Here is a 16422-nt window from a genome sequence, read left to right as displayed (position 1 = left end):
GCACACCAGGGAGCCAATGTTTACATTCTAAAATGTATAAAAGATTGGAGCATTCAAGGAACTCATTTTGACTGGCTAGACTTTGATACGGATCATGAAATGACATTGAGTTACAGAAAGGGACTAGGCCCCAGATCATGCTGGGTCTTATAGTCACACAAAAGATTCTGGAATTTGTGAAAAGTATCGAGGAGCCTTGAAGGCTTTCAGCATAATATAAATAGAATCCAATCATATCACTGCATTTGTCACCTTTTTGTTGCTGGGACAAAATACCTTGCGTACACTACTTAAAAGAGGACACATTTATTTTGGCTCAGAGTTTCAGAAGTTTCAATCCACTAGTTGGGTGGCTCCAAGGCAGAAACATCATGGCAGAAGGGTGTGGCAAAGGAGAGCTGCTCAGCTCATGGCCTCCTGGGAGCAGAGAGAGTGGGAAAGAGACCAGTAAGATATGTATCCATCACAGGCCCAGGGACCCACTTCCTGCACCAGGCCTCACTTCCCAGCAGCCCTTTCAGTTAATGAACTCATAAGTAGATAGATGCCCGCTTGATACAATCAGTTCTCTAGACCCCACCTCTGACCAGTTGTTGCATGGGAAAATGAACCCTTCAATGCGTCTTTGGGAGTCACTTCATCTTTACACCATAATAATTATAATCTAAAATAAACAAAAGTAAGGAAAGAAACAAGAAAGGGAGAGGAGAGAGGAAAATTGCACCAGCTGCTTCATGTGTAGACTTGCTTGGGGAGGAGAGGGAAGAGTGTTATATGTAGAATTTTTATGCTGCCATCTGGCTCCTTGTAGGCAAAATCTATGTATTGTTCTCCTTTATTTCCCACACAAAGATTAGACCACATTTTCCTTGTTATAGACTCCTATAAGAAATAGTCTGATAAAAATAAATTGAATCTTTGGGGTCAAGATCTATATAGGATCAAATTTTGACCTCACTGACTATATTTCTTAGATGTGGCAACCTCTCTAATTTTCATTTGTTTATCTTTAAATGACGCTAATCTGACATAACTCAAAATATTCTGAAGATTGCATGAGATAGTGTGTTAAAATATTTTTCATACACCAGGCAATAAATAGTTACTTTTACTAACTAGTAATGTATATTGACTGAGCCAATAATCAATCAGTGTTTACCATTTTATCTTGCTTCATATGAACATTAGCTGTCACTAATATAAATGTTTTAACTAATCAGAAATAATTAGACATAAATGAAATATAGTCATCTCTAGGAATCAGCACAGATTTTTAATAATTTCATATTGACAAAGTTACACTAAATAGAAATCCATAAAGCTTTGTAGTTTGGTAGAAAATAATAATCATTTTTCTTTTAATAAGTATAAGCTAATTCTTAAAGAATCTCTCTTTCCATTACTTTTACTTCAAGCTCTTAAAAGGCAATATATTGTAGTGGATAAAGGAATAGACTTTGGATATGAAGTTCTTGAGTTTAAACCCTGACTTTATTACTAACTAGTGCTGGGATCTTAGGCAAATTATCTAATGTCTTGATACCTCCATTTCTTCATCCCTAAAATAGAGATTGGTGATTATAGTATTGCCTATCTCTACTTTAAGGACTGAATTAGCTCATTTTTTATCGTTATAAACTAGAACAATTCCTTGTACATAAGAAATAACCATTGGATTAGGGGCCATCAGAGAGAAATGAATAGTACATTTTAAAAAGTCAAATCTTATAGTCACTCAGCAACTTAGCAAAGGAAATTGTATAATATGCCAAATGATTTATTAAAATAAGGCACTAGGGTTTTTGTTCAGACACTTTCCAAAATAGCACTCAGTTCTGACTCAAGGAAATAAGTAATGACATACAACTGTACATTCTAGGGAACAATGATTGAAAATAACAGTGATTTTATACTGGCTCTCAAAAATATCTAGAAAGTGCATCCAAATTTTAAGTGATAAGAGGATATATAAAATAAAGCACTATAAGAAATCACAGTAAGTTTATTAGATCATTACAAATCCAAGGCTATCCATGTCCACTATTTACTTAATTAGATAAGAGGGAGTGGGAATTCTGTGAAAAATTATTGCTGTCCTTTGGCTGAGCGGTCCTTGATTGACTGGGCTTTACTGGATTTGAACTCCGAGGAATTACATAGATGGTTTGTATGCATTTGCATTTTTCTGGCAAGAGAGTCAATAATTTTCTTCTCATTTCAAATGTGTCCATGAGCCAAAAAAGGCTCAGAGCTTTTGTTCTCATTTGGACGTCAAATGTAGTAAGCTAAGCTCTAAGTAGTCAGGTCATGACTGGTCCCCAAAAGTAACTGGACATGGAATGAAGAAGCTTGACTGCATCATTTCTTGTCTTCTGCTACTCACCAACTATTAGCTCTATTTCACTGTATGTCAAAATGGGTATTAATGTCTCCTTTCTCGAGGCGAAAGGAGGGAAATACGATAAAGCATGTGCCTCATTGTTTAGTAGGTGGAACACTTTCAATAATGTTAGCCTCCTTTTTGCTTCTTGCCACTGGATTTGATGTCCAAGTCATGAATTTCCAGGTTGAAGACCTAAAATTTTCCCGAACATATTGTTGATATTAAGAAACTTCTGAAGCTTTCACCATGAATTATTGGAATGGATTTAACACAACCCTCCTATTTTCCTTTCCAAATAAAAGTTTGTGTACTTGAGTGAGTTCTAATTTGCCTTAGACCTCAAACAATTTACCTGTCCTAATCATTTATAAACAATTATGAATGTCTTTAATCAACATCACATTTAATAGCCCCTTAGTGGAGGGGTCATAGGAAGTTGCAGACTCTAAAGCTACTGGGTGCAATGGCTGAGTTCTTTAAAAAAACAAAATTCTAAATGTTTGTGGGATATGAAAAGTAATGTGATCACCCTGCATTTTAGGTGGCATAATCTATCTTAATTCACACGCCTGCCTCTTAAATCAGTCAACTCCATTATATGTGATTGTGGGTTGTCACGTACCACACCCACCCCCCCACCCACACCCACACACCCACCCCACCCCCCCCCACACACAAGAATCACTAAAAACCGAGCAGTGTACTACCGATCTGAAAGCACCCCTGGCTGGAGAATGCATCCAGATGGTTTGGTTTTTCTGATCCTCATCTTCTTTTCCAGCACATGCTTCACTATCCCTCCTGTCGCTGTAGATCAGCTCTGCCCTAAGTCTGACCTTCTCTCACGACTCAGAGATGGGCCTCTAGAAACTCTTGCCTTTCCATCATCCTACCACGTCCACATTTCCTCCTCTCCTGCCCCCTCCCCACTAACACACAGGCAGGCTGCTATTTCTCCCATCTTAGGAAAAGGAGCAGAACTCCTGCCTCTCTCCCTCCTCCAGCTGCTGCCTGCACTTCTTTGTTGTGAGGAAACTGCCACTGCTTTCTCTGGCTCTGACCATGGGCTACTTTCTCCTAATCCCTTTCTTGCTGGGTGTCTTCTGCTTCTGGAAACAAGTCTTGCCAAGCAAACCAGAGGCCCACATGTAGGCATCTTCTTTGACTGTCAGGAGCATTGGGCAAAAGATGCCCTCCCTCCTCCCTTGTCCACTTGGCTTCCCTGGCCCTGGCACCCGCTGTGTTTCCCTTCCCACTCTGGGGAGCCCAGAACTAAATGTAGGGGCTGTTCTCACCAAATGAGTTCTCTCTTGGTGATCCCATCCAGCTTGCATTCATTTCTCCAGCTTAGACTTGATTCCAGGCTCATGGCTTCAAGTCTGTACTCAGTATTTCTGTTTGAGTAGCTCTCCCACACTGGATGTGCTGGTACCCGACCACCCGACCTTCCCGCTGAAACACACTCGGTCCTCCACGGTTATATTGCCAGTTGCAGTCAATTGCCATTGCCACCCTTCCAGGTTCTCGAGCCAGAAACCCTGGAAGTCAGCCGTGGAGAGTGCTGTTTGTCTCACACCCCATATCTAATCCATAATCGAGTCCTGCTCACTAAGCCCTCAGAACCCTACCAGAATCAGAGCACCTCTTACTCCCTTTATGACTTCTGCTCTGATGGAAGTTCACCCTCCCCTATATGGGTGTAATAGCCTCCTCCTGATCTCCCTGCTCTCCTATGGTCTATGTAAATCCAGCAGCCATAGCCCTCCTCTCCAAACAGAAGTCAAATCAAGTAAGTTTTTGCTCCCAGTGATTCCCCAGTGCATTCAGCCTAAAACCTGAGTGTTTAGAGTGATGTACAAGGCTCTATTAATTGGCTCTGATGAATTTGACCTCATCTCTCAGTCCTTTACCCCTATTCCTTCTACTCAAGTCACCCTGGCTTCCTTGCATCCTTTCAAATCACTCCAAACACATTCTACCTCAGGGCCTTTGCACTTGATGTTCCCTGGAACTAGAGCATACTTCTCCCAGACATCCACAATAGTTACTTCCTCCCTTTCTTTAGTCTTCACTCCCATGTTATGTTCTCATTAAGACTTTCCCTTGACTATCCTAGTAAATAGCAATTCCTTTCACATCCCAACATTAGCACACCCTATACAGTTCACTGCTTAATTTTTCTCCACTACATTTGTCTTAACCTACCATTTAATGAGCTCTTTTTTAATTGGCTGCTTCTTTCAACTAGAATATAAGCCCCAAGAGAGCAAGGAATTTTGTTTTGTTCACTACTATATCCCATACCAGTCATCTGTAAATATAGAGTCCACCAAAGAAAAGCATATAGCAGGAAAAGAAAAACTTGTATAAATATTTTAATACTAAATTTATTGGGACATCATGAGATGAATACAAGTTATCTTTGGCCTCTATAATTACAAGAGGTATTCACAGTGGTGGCCAGGAGCTTCCAGACACTTAGTATAATGAACTGCTGAAGGGTATATACATTTTTTGGTGGACTCTGTATTTATTGACTAAATGAATGAATTTATTGCTAAAATATGTAACATCTTAAGTGAATCTTCCCTGATTATTAATTTTAACCCCACTGTACTCAGTTCTGCTAGAGTATGGCATTGCAGATACATTTAACTTAACTCAATTTGTGCTTACCTTTTGGGGCAGTATTGGAGGGCAGGTAATTTGGCTAGAATAAGAATATCTTCAATGCGCCCCCCTTTTAAAACAATTGTACCAAATTTTAAATCTTTATGAATAAGAAAGTTTCAATTTCTAGAATCTAAAGCACAAAAGGTATTTGATAATCAGCTATTTTAATTCCTACATATGGCAAGGGATTCCAGAAATATTAAGTTCAGTTACTCAACCCATGGATACGGCAGACCCAACATTGTAACCATTGTTTTCCAAATCTAAAGCCAACCCAGGTCCATTGAAGTATGTTTCCCTTCCCCCCCCCAAGGTGGCTCCTCTACTATTGATGCTTCCTTCCTGGGATACCCGGGCAGCCAGGTTGCCTCTAATACAGTTGTAGGAGGCTGGCGGGTCCAGGAGGCCAGTTTTCTGTAATGTAAATGTCACTTTTGCTTGGTAACCAAAACTGTTTAAGCATATTACTGCGACTGAAATTGTGCTTTTATGCTAGCACAAAACATGTCCCTTGAGTGAGAGCTGGCAACATCAGAGTAAGGAGTTTAACTTAGAAGTCACAAGCAGACTAAGAAACCAAGCTTAAGTTCTAGAGGCAGAAATGCACACAGACTGGTATAAAAACTAGAAAATCTCAAAGTACAACTTTTACTTTTCTGTTTTCTGTTTGTCAAAAAACAAGAGAGCTAATTAAAAAGTAAATGCAAAATCCCAACTTCCAACTTCTAACCTTCTCCAGTATGGTTATTCATTTAAGAAGGGCTGTCTTTACCCCTTGTTTGCCATACAGCTTTCGATACAGATGTGATTTCCCTTCTCAATGTCTATTTTTATGTCCAGAACTGGTTGCTGGAGTTCCAAGAGGAGCACAGAACTTTGGATATGTGAGTGCTCAAAATCCATTCTAAGATGTTTTCTTGTTTTCGCAAAGAAATATTTTCTTGCATGCAACTTTTAAGTCTTCTAAAATTTCCTTTAATAATGAATTCCTCCAAATAATTCAAGGTATTTGCTTACGAAGAAGGAAAGAATATAAGTGAGGTTAGATTAGCTTGTGGGACCAAGTGCAAAATGAGAATGTGGGGTGCCTTTTTTTTCTGCAAAGACTTATAGTTATCAAAATTTTTAAATTATTAAAAACTTGAGGGCAGCAATAGCAGAGCATTAAACCAAGGTGTGACCCATCAAGGCCCATAGCCATAGAGGCAGGTGGCCTGCCTTGTGCACATTCGAGAAGTACTGTCCAGGCTGCCCTTTGTTATCATCAGCCCTGTAATATATCTCATGTGGTAGGAATAACACAATAGATTTTCATTTCACTAGTGTGTTCTTTTGTGAAAGTGTCTTAAGGCAATATACATTTATTATCTCATAGTTCTGGAGGCCAGCAGTCTGAAATCATGCTGTGGGCAGGGTCATGCTCCCTCCAAAGCATCTAGAGGAGGATTCTCTTCATCCATTCCAGCTTCTGGTGGCTCCTGGCTTCTCTTGGCTTGTGGAAACATCACTCCAATCTCTGCCTCCATCTCCACACAGCCCTCTTCCCTCTGTCTCTGTGCATATCCTCTCTTCCTTCTATAGGGACACTAGCCAATGGGGTTAGGGGTACCTAAGATGGGCAAGTCCTGAGATCTTCAACCAATTTCATCTACAGAAACCTATTTTCCAAGGTCACCTTCTTAGGTTGCAAGTAGATATGAATTTGGGGTGGGTACTATTCAAGCACATTATAACTAGTTACTATGAAATTAGAAAAGAATATATAGAGACCTTATAAAGACTATATATAGACCTTATAAAAGACCTTATATAGAGACCTTAGAAATGAATATATATAGACCTTATATAGACCAATATTTATCTTTTCATAGACATCTAGAAAGCATAAAATATTCAGAGATTGGGTTTGGCTGAATAGGATTAAAAGGAATATTTTTGGATAGCACTTAAAATATTATTTTTTTGCAAAGAATCCTAATGATCAATTCTTATAATGGCATGGGAACAGAAATAGGTTTAGACCAAAATCATGATTAAATAAATTAACTATCATCTTAATTGCTCTCAATATTCTTGAATTCAACTATTATTTTACCACTTCTGCATGAATTTTGTCTGAAAATATTCTAAACTTAAGCATATCAAAAAATTTAATGAACTTTCTTATCATCTTTGTGGGCTAACATTTTTGTGTTATGTATAACTAACCATTAATTACTCGCCACACAAAATTTAACTGATTTAAGTTGCAATTTAAAAAAATAACTCCTTAAGTTCTATTTCAAATGATGCGCCTATCAAATTTCTGTGATTTCAGGTCTCAATCATTAACTCTACAGATATGACTTTTATTCAGAATTTCACTGGTGAACAGGTAAAGACATTTTAGTATGAAATAATTAATGTCACTATGCTAACAGTATACTTTAATACATATATCATTTATTAATTCACTTAGGAAATATTTAACTATGTGCCACAAACTGTTCTAGGCACTAGGGTTACAATAGTGCATCAGACCAATGGACCTCAGCTGTCATGCAGCTGTGTGGTAGATGAGGCATAACGGGACAGTTAATTCACAAATAAATCCCTATGACAATTCAAGATAATGTTCAGTGATACAAAGAAGATAGAATAGTGGCATAGGGGGGCAACATCTAATCCAAAGACAATGACAGCTAACAAGATAGCTTTCAAATAGGAGCCATCTGGGCGGGTCTGAGGACATAGTGAATGCCACAGTAGCTGTGAGAAGCAGCACAGAGGTAGGAGCTCTGGAAACAGTGGCAAAGACTTCTCCCATGAGCTTTTGTCAGCAGCTCTGTAATTTCAAGTTATTTTTTCAGTAAGTTCACATTCAAAATTCACCCCATGCCTTGAAGCTGACAATGGCAACTGCGTGAGCTCCTGTCTTGCAAAGTATTGCACAGATGGTCCTCCGGGGAACCCATTCTGGAGATGGCTGAGGGAGAATTCAGTGTCGTACTTAGGAAGTTCTCTCCTTGGCCACCATATGCTGCATTTAAAAATGAAAGTTCATTGAAGCCATGGGTAGAATGGACCAGGGTCTCAGTGAAGTGACTAAGTAATGGCCAATGGCAAGTGACAGCCCTGGGCAGGGTAGCAGCACCTGTTGGATAAGCAGCTGGGAATGATAAACAGCCTCTGTGACCCAGGTGGGTGCAGATCCTCATAACACAGGGGACACATGCTTTTGCTGGACTTCCGCCTCTGTTGGTCATTGTAGCTGGAAGTGCCCCCTGAGTCTCAGTGTCATATGAAGTCTCGACAAATTATTGGTTCTGATCCCTTCCTCCCAGAGACTAGGCATTGGTCTTTACACACTGTTGTGAGCTGAAGTCCTATTATGAATGGGTCACTGGCCTAAAAGTATCCCACCACCTTCTTGACCAAATGTGGTCTGATCTCACTCCTCATCTGGGTACTGTCACATGGTGAAATTTGGCATATCATATACTGAAGATGGTCCTGCCATCTAAGGGTGTCATGCCACAAAAACGAATCACCAAGGTTATAAATGAACACATCATTTTGCCAAAATTTGGGGCTTCAGGCTACTTATGACTGTGAAATATTTACAGAGCATTTCTATCCCTCATGATGCTCTGTAGAAGATTTGGAAAAATGTCCCTGAGTTAAGTTGATTAGACTTGTAGATTTATAACAACTGTTCTTAAGTTGTTCCTAGAATGTGGGAATACCATGGGACACTGCTTTCATTCATGGAAAAGATTTGAGAGCATTCATTGACTGTAAACTCAATGTAAATGGATACTAAGATGTGGCTCTTCCCACCATGAAAACGTTTTATGCTTCAGCAATAGAAACAGCCCAAAGCAGAGAGTATAAAACCAACTTAATTCTTCTGTGTTCTTGATTATCACATGCAGTATCTCTAAGAAAGAGGGGCCAGGTAGTGCATGATTTGAAAATATTCTCCTATGAGACTTCATATGGACATAGGATTAGATTTATTCTGTGGGATTTAAAACTGCAGAACCAGGAAGGATTAAGGGATAGAAGTTTTGTAAGGGCCACATTTAGCAATGAACATTCAAATAACTGTATCCACAAATTGAATGGTCTGATTGTTGAACATATCCAGAGGATGTCCAAACAGATGTCAGGGTTATTACAGGGAAAATTATTCACTGGGTTTTGGGTTAGACTAAATGGCCTGAAGAATCGGACCACATCCAAAAGTCAATGAATCTCCGTGCAAAAATATACCATGAGGAGATTCATCCTTCAGACAGAATAAGAGGCGACTATAAAAAGAAATTTTGGAACAGAAAATATGTCATTCTTATGGTTCTCTTTTGCAGATGGCATCTTATTTTGGATATACTGTTGTAGTATCAGATGTTAACAGTGATGGGTAAGTTTGTACAAACTTCCTCCTCTCTGCGTAGTCACCCATAAAGATGTTATATTTCTCTTTATGAAACACTTCCTTCCGTACTTCCTCAACAAGAGAGAGGCCCTCTTGTTTTAACTTTTTTTTTTTTACTCAGGACAAGGGGATGCATCTAATAAAGAATTCTGTCATTCTGTTTTTATGTCTTTACTGAGATTTTCCACATCTGCCACCTCTAAAAGAGGATTATGTCATTTTATTTTTAATTTTATGAAGAATCGGTGGAGACCAGAGAATTTTTAGGATGCTGAAACTATTATAAAACTCTGTCGCTGTACATTTGTTAAGACCCATAGAATGCATGACTCTAAGCATGAACCTGATGGAAACTGTGGATTTTGCTAAAAAATGATGTATGAAATGTAGGTATATAGAGTGTAATAGATGTGCCATTCTCTGGTGGGGGATATGATGGTGAGAAGGGCTCTGTGTGGAAGGAAAATAATGTGAGAACACTGTACTTTCTAATCAAATTTGCTTTGAGTCTAAAACTGCTCTCTGAAATCAAGTTTATTAATCTTTAAAAAGAAAATCTGCAGGGAGCGAGAGGGAGGATCAAAAGGATGCAATTTTAAATCAAACACGAGGGAAAGGCTCTGTGATAAGATTGCGGGTGCACAGGTCACTGAATTACAGCACACAGTGGTCTACTGTACACAGACTCTGCTGGGGACACCAATGAGTCTGTCCCTGAAAGAGATGGATTTGCCATCCTGTGAGCCATAAAGGATTCCAAGTGAGGGAGTGATCGCCTCACACTAAGGCTTCCTAGGTAGGCTCTGCCTGGTCTGTTGTCATGGGCCAGGGAAGGCAGGACAGTGGCTTGGACCAGAGCAGAAACAGTGGAGGGCAACCGTGGTTGCATTGTGGGCATATTCCACAGGCCTAGTAGCACGTCCATCTTACCTTGGAGAGAGTTTACTTAACATTAAATGGGCTTCATTTCTGGTTGTCTGAGGACCAACAGTCAAGATCACTGACTCGGAGTGTAATTGTTGTCAAAGCCTCCTAGTAATTTAGAGAGAAAATAGCTGAAGAAGTGCTTGAAGCCAAAACATGGCCTGCATTTCCTTTCAGTTCTAAATAAGCGCCCACTGCCCGGACCTATCATGGTACAGCGGCTTCGGGGAGTCCTGTCTACACTGAGAACACCAAGACTATGGTGGCCTTTCAGGTGTGCCCAGACTCAGTCATCTCAGCAGATGGTCACACAAGTGCAGGGCTTTCCACCCCGGGTGCCACACAGCATTTTCTAGGGCTGGTCCCATTTTGAACTCTGTCGTCTCTCCCAGGTTTCACAGTATGCCCCAGGGTACTCTCTTCCTTCCTGGAAACGTCCCCGATTTGGACTACAGCCAAGTTGTGTGACAGTGCTTGTATTATATATTTCTGCCATGTAAAGGAAAAAAGAAACTTTTGAGAAAAGGACTTCCTTCAGTGGTTTCCTGTTTATCAAAACAACATGGTCATCACCAAAGCAGGAATTCTCAAGTGATAAAAATGTTCTTTCTTGATATTCTTCAAAACTTCTGTGCACATTATTTCTTTTTTTATTAGGTAACATTTTCTGAATTCTTTAGGCCACATTAAAGAACAGATCCTTTAACTATAATATTGCCATTCTGCGATAAAGCAGCTGTAGTTTCTAAACGTGCTACCTTGTTACTTCTATACTATGTAAATGGAAAGTCTGTCATAAATGAATGTAGTCTACAAACAGTTGCGATTGGCCAGGAAAAGATACAGCTAAAGACAGGGAACTCAAAGGAAGTCTGAGATTACAGTAATAATGATGTATATAGTATAATAATAAAAAATCATGTAGCCAGGTAATTGTTCATGGTTTAGAAACGAGGACCCCTTACACACGCACACTTATGGGACTGAACCAGACTTTCTCTAATCAGGAGATAATCACGTAAGTGTACTTGTGCACTAGGCTACCTGATGAACACTTTTTGGCAATGTGTATCTTCTCCTTTGACCATGCAACAAAAGCAAAGTCCCTACAAATGCTCCAAAATTTCAACATCAAGAATAAAAAGTCAGTGTTTGAAAGTAAAATAACCAGATAAGTAATTTCTTAGAAATTTCCCCAATACTTGTTATTAAGAAATATCTCCTGGTGCCAGGGATTTAGCTCAGTGGTTTCGCCACCTGCTGCGCAAGCGCAAGGACCAAAGTTCAATCCCTGGTACCAAAAAAAAAAAAAAAGAAGAAATATCTCCTGGTATTATGTGTGGACTCTAAAAGTTTAGATGGAACAGTTGTATGCAAGCTGGTTAGTGGGTAATATTGTCAGAGCTGTGTTGATTTTCAATGCACGATATAAACAAACTGGCAGAATTAACTGCAGTTTAGCTATTTTAAAGCAGCCCAAACTCTGTCAATGTTAACTTTGTTAGGAATTTATGAACACACTTGTTAACAACAAATGAAGATGGTATTTTTCATCTTGTGTGCAAACAAGTCAATTTTTGTCTCTTACGGATTTTGAACAAACTTATACTATTTCAGAAATTCACAAGATTGCAAATTAATTCACTGGACATTTTCACGTACTGATTGTCTTAGCCTCTGCAGGGTCAAAAAGGGGATACGTTTAAACGGATTATTCCTAACATTTGGGTTAACTTGAGAACATTTTGGAGGCAAGCTCTTTGAAAGGAAACAGGTTTAGGTAACTATCGTTTTATATAGATTCAGTCCACATATGTTCATTCATATGGACTATATCATTAGGATTAAATTAGATAGAAAACCTAAAAAACTAAAGTGTAAAGAATGTAAGTTGAATAGATTTCTATAATGTAATTGGTTCGATGATATTTGTTCTTGCTTATTGCCTATCAAACCAGTGAGGCTGATTAGATAACAAATCTACTATACAGTCGACTAAGCTATACCTTATTCTTTTAATAAATAGGTACATCCTGAATACTAGTCACTAATATTAGCATGTAAAACGCACTACTGGGGAAAGAGAAACTGAAAAGCTTATGTGTTAAATCAATTCATCAATGCTATTACACCTGATCTTTGCAAAAGGCCAAGAAGCGATCATCAATGCTATTTAACTGCAGAAAACTTGAATTCAGTGAGGTGCAACCAGCTGTATTTTATTCTATTTTTAAAATTGCTAATAGAGACCTATTAAGTTGATTTCATAATCTACTAATGGGTTGTAAATCAAGATTTTAAAACACAGCTAAACTATGATATGTACTGTGCTTAAGCAGTGTTGCTAATATAAAATAATATTTACACTAAGTGCAAAATATTCTACAAAGCACACCGTACCAATTAAATCTGAGACAGTTATTGTTTCTTAACTCTATGTGAGTATAATTATAAATTAAGAACAAATGCCTCTTTCTCTTTCTGGATTTAGAACATTTTAGGTGACTTTCACTTAAGTGTCCAAGACAATATATATCTAAAAAATTAAATCCATGAAATCATATTTCTTCTAGAGTCCATAGATTTCATTAATATGTGAGTTTTTCTGCTGATAGGTCTAATGATTTCCCATTTCTAGAAGTTGGTGTTCAAAATTAGAAAGGTATTGAACTAATTATGTCAGGCTCATAATGTGCTCATACCCTCAGGGGCCAATTATAAGGCTTTGTTTCTTCTTTGCAGAATGAAAATAATGGCCTTGCTAAATTTCTGCAATAGAGAACCAGTGACTTTGTCTGTGTTGTTGATCACCTTTCCATTGTTAGGAAAAATATCTGACATTCACAATTTAAAGGGGGAAAGGTTTCCTGGGCTGCTGGTTTTGGAGGTTCAGTCCCTGGCAGGCTGGTTCCATTGCTGAGTATCTGAGGTGAGGTATTGTATCATGGCAGAAGGGTGTGGTGGAGCAAAACCTCTCACCTCAAAGCAGCCAGGAAGCAGAGAGTGAAGGAAAGATTCCTACAAGCTATATCCCCAGCCCATTTTATTTTGAGACAGTGTCTCACTGACTTGTTAAATTGCCTAGTATGGGCTCAAACTTGTGATCCTCCTGTCTCGGCCTCCCAGTGTGCGGAGATTACAGACCTGCATCACCAGGCCTGGCTAGGCATCTTTTAATCCAATCAAGTTAACAATGATCAAGATTCACAGCTACAGATGACTTAGTTTGAGGCTACAAGACAGCCACACACAAAATTAGGTGTTTAGAAAATGCCTCTTCATAGTGATAATAATACTGGTAGAAATAGAGGCAACCAGGGCTCCCCAACATCATGGCAGACACGAGAAGGGCACAAATCTCCCTACTCTCCTCCAAGCCTAGAGCCTGCCCAGATAACAACAATGTGAGCTTCTATTTTTCTTTATTATTTTTTAAGTAAATGTGTCTGAAAGGGTTTTACCTAAGTTTAGAAATCCAATTTGTGTTTTGGAATCTGAGACTGAAAAAACAGCCACTCCTCAGGTCTGCACTATAATCCCCCTCTTCCTTGTTAGTTTGGCCAACTGGAAACACTCAAGGTGCTTTTCTGCACAGTGTGTCTGCTGCAGTGGGTATACAGGCTTCTTTTTTTTGTTTTTGTTTTTTTGGTACTGGAGATTGAACTTGGGACCTTGCACTTGCAAGGCAGGAGGCAGAACCACTGTGCTAAATCCCCAGCCCTGCTGTGGGTATATGGGGAGGAGCTTGTTTTAGAAGTAGCTCTAGGGTCCAGACTATTGCTGAGTTATTTTCCTCTTTTTCTGGTTCCTCCAAGATGAGAGAGAAGACAAATGCATTTTGATGTTTTAACAAGAAGTCTTTGTTTCCATTGGTTTAATATGCAAAAATATTGTATATTCTTTCAACACCCAGCCCAATGCCTCCTATTTATTAAATGCTACTGTATAGTATATGTGTGTGTGCATGTGTAGAGACACACAGAGAGAGAGATCAACCTTAAATGATATGTTCAATGAAATAGCCCATTTCTATATTTTCCATATTTTAGAGAAACAGTATAACTTCACTATGACACACTGAACTACAGTTGAGCAACTGCCACAAATGGGCATCACACAGTGAGCCTGTGACTACTCTGTAAGGAGCAGCCAGGCTGTCTTCCAGTGGCCCTGCCATTCTGAATTCCCACCCACCAGCATGGAATCTGAGTTCTTGCTGTACATCCTCATTAACATTTGGAGCTGTCAGTATTTTAGCCATTTGAAGAGATTTGTAGTGGCATCTCACTATTTTAATTTGCAGTTCCAAATGACATATGATTTAGGGCATCTTTCTACATGCTTGGTTTCCATCTGTGTCTTCCTTGATGAGGTATCTATTCAGATTTCCACTAAATTTTTAACTAGTTTTCCTTATTGTTCATATTGTACATTATATACATATAAACTACGATGATAATGTGAAATATTATATTGTACTATAATATTTAGTACTATAATAGATGTTACTGTATTATTTCACATTGTTGAGTTCTGAGAATTCTTCCTGTATTTTATTTTTCCTGTTAAATGTGTTGGAATTCTCCTAACCTGGAGCTCACCTGGACCACTTGGGACACCCTGACTCCATCGGGGGCACTTGCCTTAGCTCCCAACACATCATGTGGAAAGCCCACCTCAGGATCTACCTGTCAGGATCCCACCCAGGGCCAAAGCCATCTCCTGCAAGGAGCCTTCTTTAATTCCCTCCAAGCACCCAGCCTTGCCTCTACCTGTGATCTCAGCATCCATTTGGATCTCTCATCATCACTTGCAGATTAATTAGGGACTTAGTTGGCCTAATGGTCAGCATTGTATTCTTTAAACCATGTAGCACAGTATCTGGTACCTCTTAGGTGCACGGCGTATCTTTTGACCCAGACTGAGAAACAGACAGTAGACTAAGCCCAAAGGCAAAGTGAGAATTCAAAGAGAAGATGGGATACAGTGAAGTCAGCTTTTATAACACACAGATCTTTAGGAAAGTTTCCAGCTTTAATAACTCTTCTCACCTCACCTGTGCTTCTTCATATTTATGATATGAGTTATATAGAGATCTAAAGTAATATTAATATATTTATAGTAACACATCAGTATATTAATTTTATTATATATTACATCATATTAATATACTTGCTATATTAGTATATTAGTAATACATTAATGAGGCATAATTAAATTGTATTAATCATAATATTTTAGTAATTAGGTTACTTGGCAAACTTCAGTATTCCCTAATCTATTCTAACACAAAAGTCAATGCAGATTTATATTTCAGCTTCAAGTGGTGTTTTGCTTTTCATATTTTTCCATCTGCCAGGATAAAGCTGTCTTTAAACAAACTTTAGCAAGGTCACTAGTACACATCAAATTATGCATTCTGGTTAGTATGACTTTAAAAAAAATTTTTTAAATAAAAATCAAATATCTTAGAGGGTTCATGACAAAATGTTTTCTATTCCTCTGGCTCTGTGAAGAAAACATCTTTATCTTTAACACTTTTGTTTTCCACTTGTCTGAGGATTATGCCTCATCTCTAAATAGTTTGCTTAGGTGCCTGTTTCTTGAATATTTTAGGCCTCAAATATCACCTATTTGTTTCCTGCATCATCTGCCTATAGCAAAAATAACTATACATTTTTGTCAGGGATGAAAGTTTTGTTTTCTGTCTTTCCAGCCAGCATTATTCACTTCTCTGGGCTCCTTTTTTATTTAACAATAAGTAACAGGAGGAAAAGAAAGGAAAAAATTTATTTTAAGCCTTATTACTGCAAGAAAACCACATAATTTAACTAATAGTTGTCAAAATTGCAAACAAACTCTAATCCCCTTTTTGAAAAAACCTAGGTCTTTTTGATATGTTTTCCTTGCCGAACTGCAGTTTCTGTGAATGCACTTCAAAAGCTTAAAAAGAGAAATATTTGTGGTTTTCTTAAAAGTGGTTGTTTTTAACAAGTTAAAAAGTTGAACATGATAATTTAACAAC

General features: G+C 38.5%; 1 protein-coding gene across 1 annotated transcript in view; it reads left to right on the top strand.

Annotated features, from left to right (window-relative positions):
• Nucleotides 1–16422, top strand: part of Itga8 (integrin subunit alpha 8) — a 195341-nt gene that overhangs the window by 51341 nt on the left and 127578 nt on the right. The window contains exons 9-11 of the mRNA XM_004859985.4: nucleotides 5897–5940; nucleotides 7374–7430; nucleotides 9406–9458. Of these exons, the coding sequence (XP_004860042.1) occupies nucleotides 5897–5940; nucleotides 7374–7430; nucleotides 9406–9458 (154 nt within the window). The remainder of the gene's footprint in view (nucleotides 1–5896; nucleotides 5941–7373; nucleotides 7431–9405; nucleotides 9459–16422) is intronic.

Source organism: Heterocephalus glaber, unplaced genomic scaffold (assembly GCF_053883595.1).
Source record: "Heterocephalus glaber isolate CG9 unplaced genomic scaffold, H.glaber_assembly_v1.0 deba00000768, whole genome shotgun sequence".
NCBI classification, from domain to species: Eukaryota; Metazoa; Chordata; class Mammalia; order Rodentia; family Bathyergidae; genus Heterocephalus; species Heterocephalus glaber.
The sequence above is the reverse complement of the archived record's forward strand: the minus strand, read 5'-3'. Positions and strand labels throughout refer to the sequence as shown.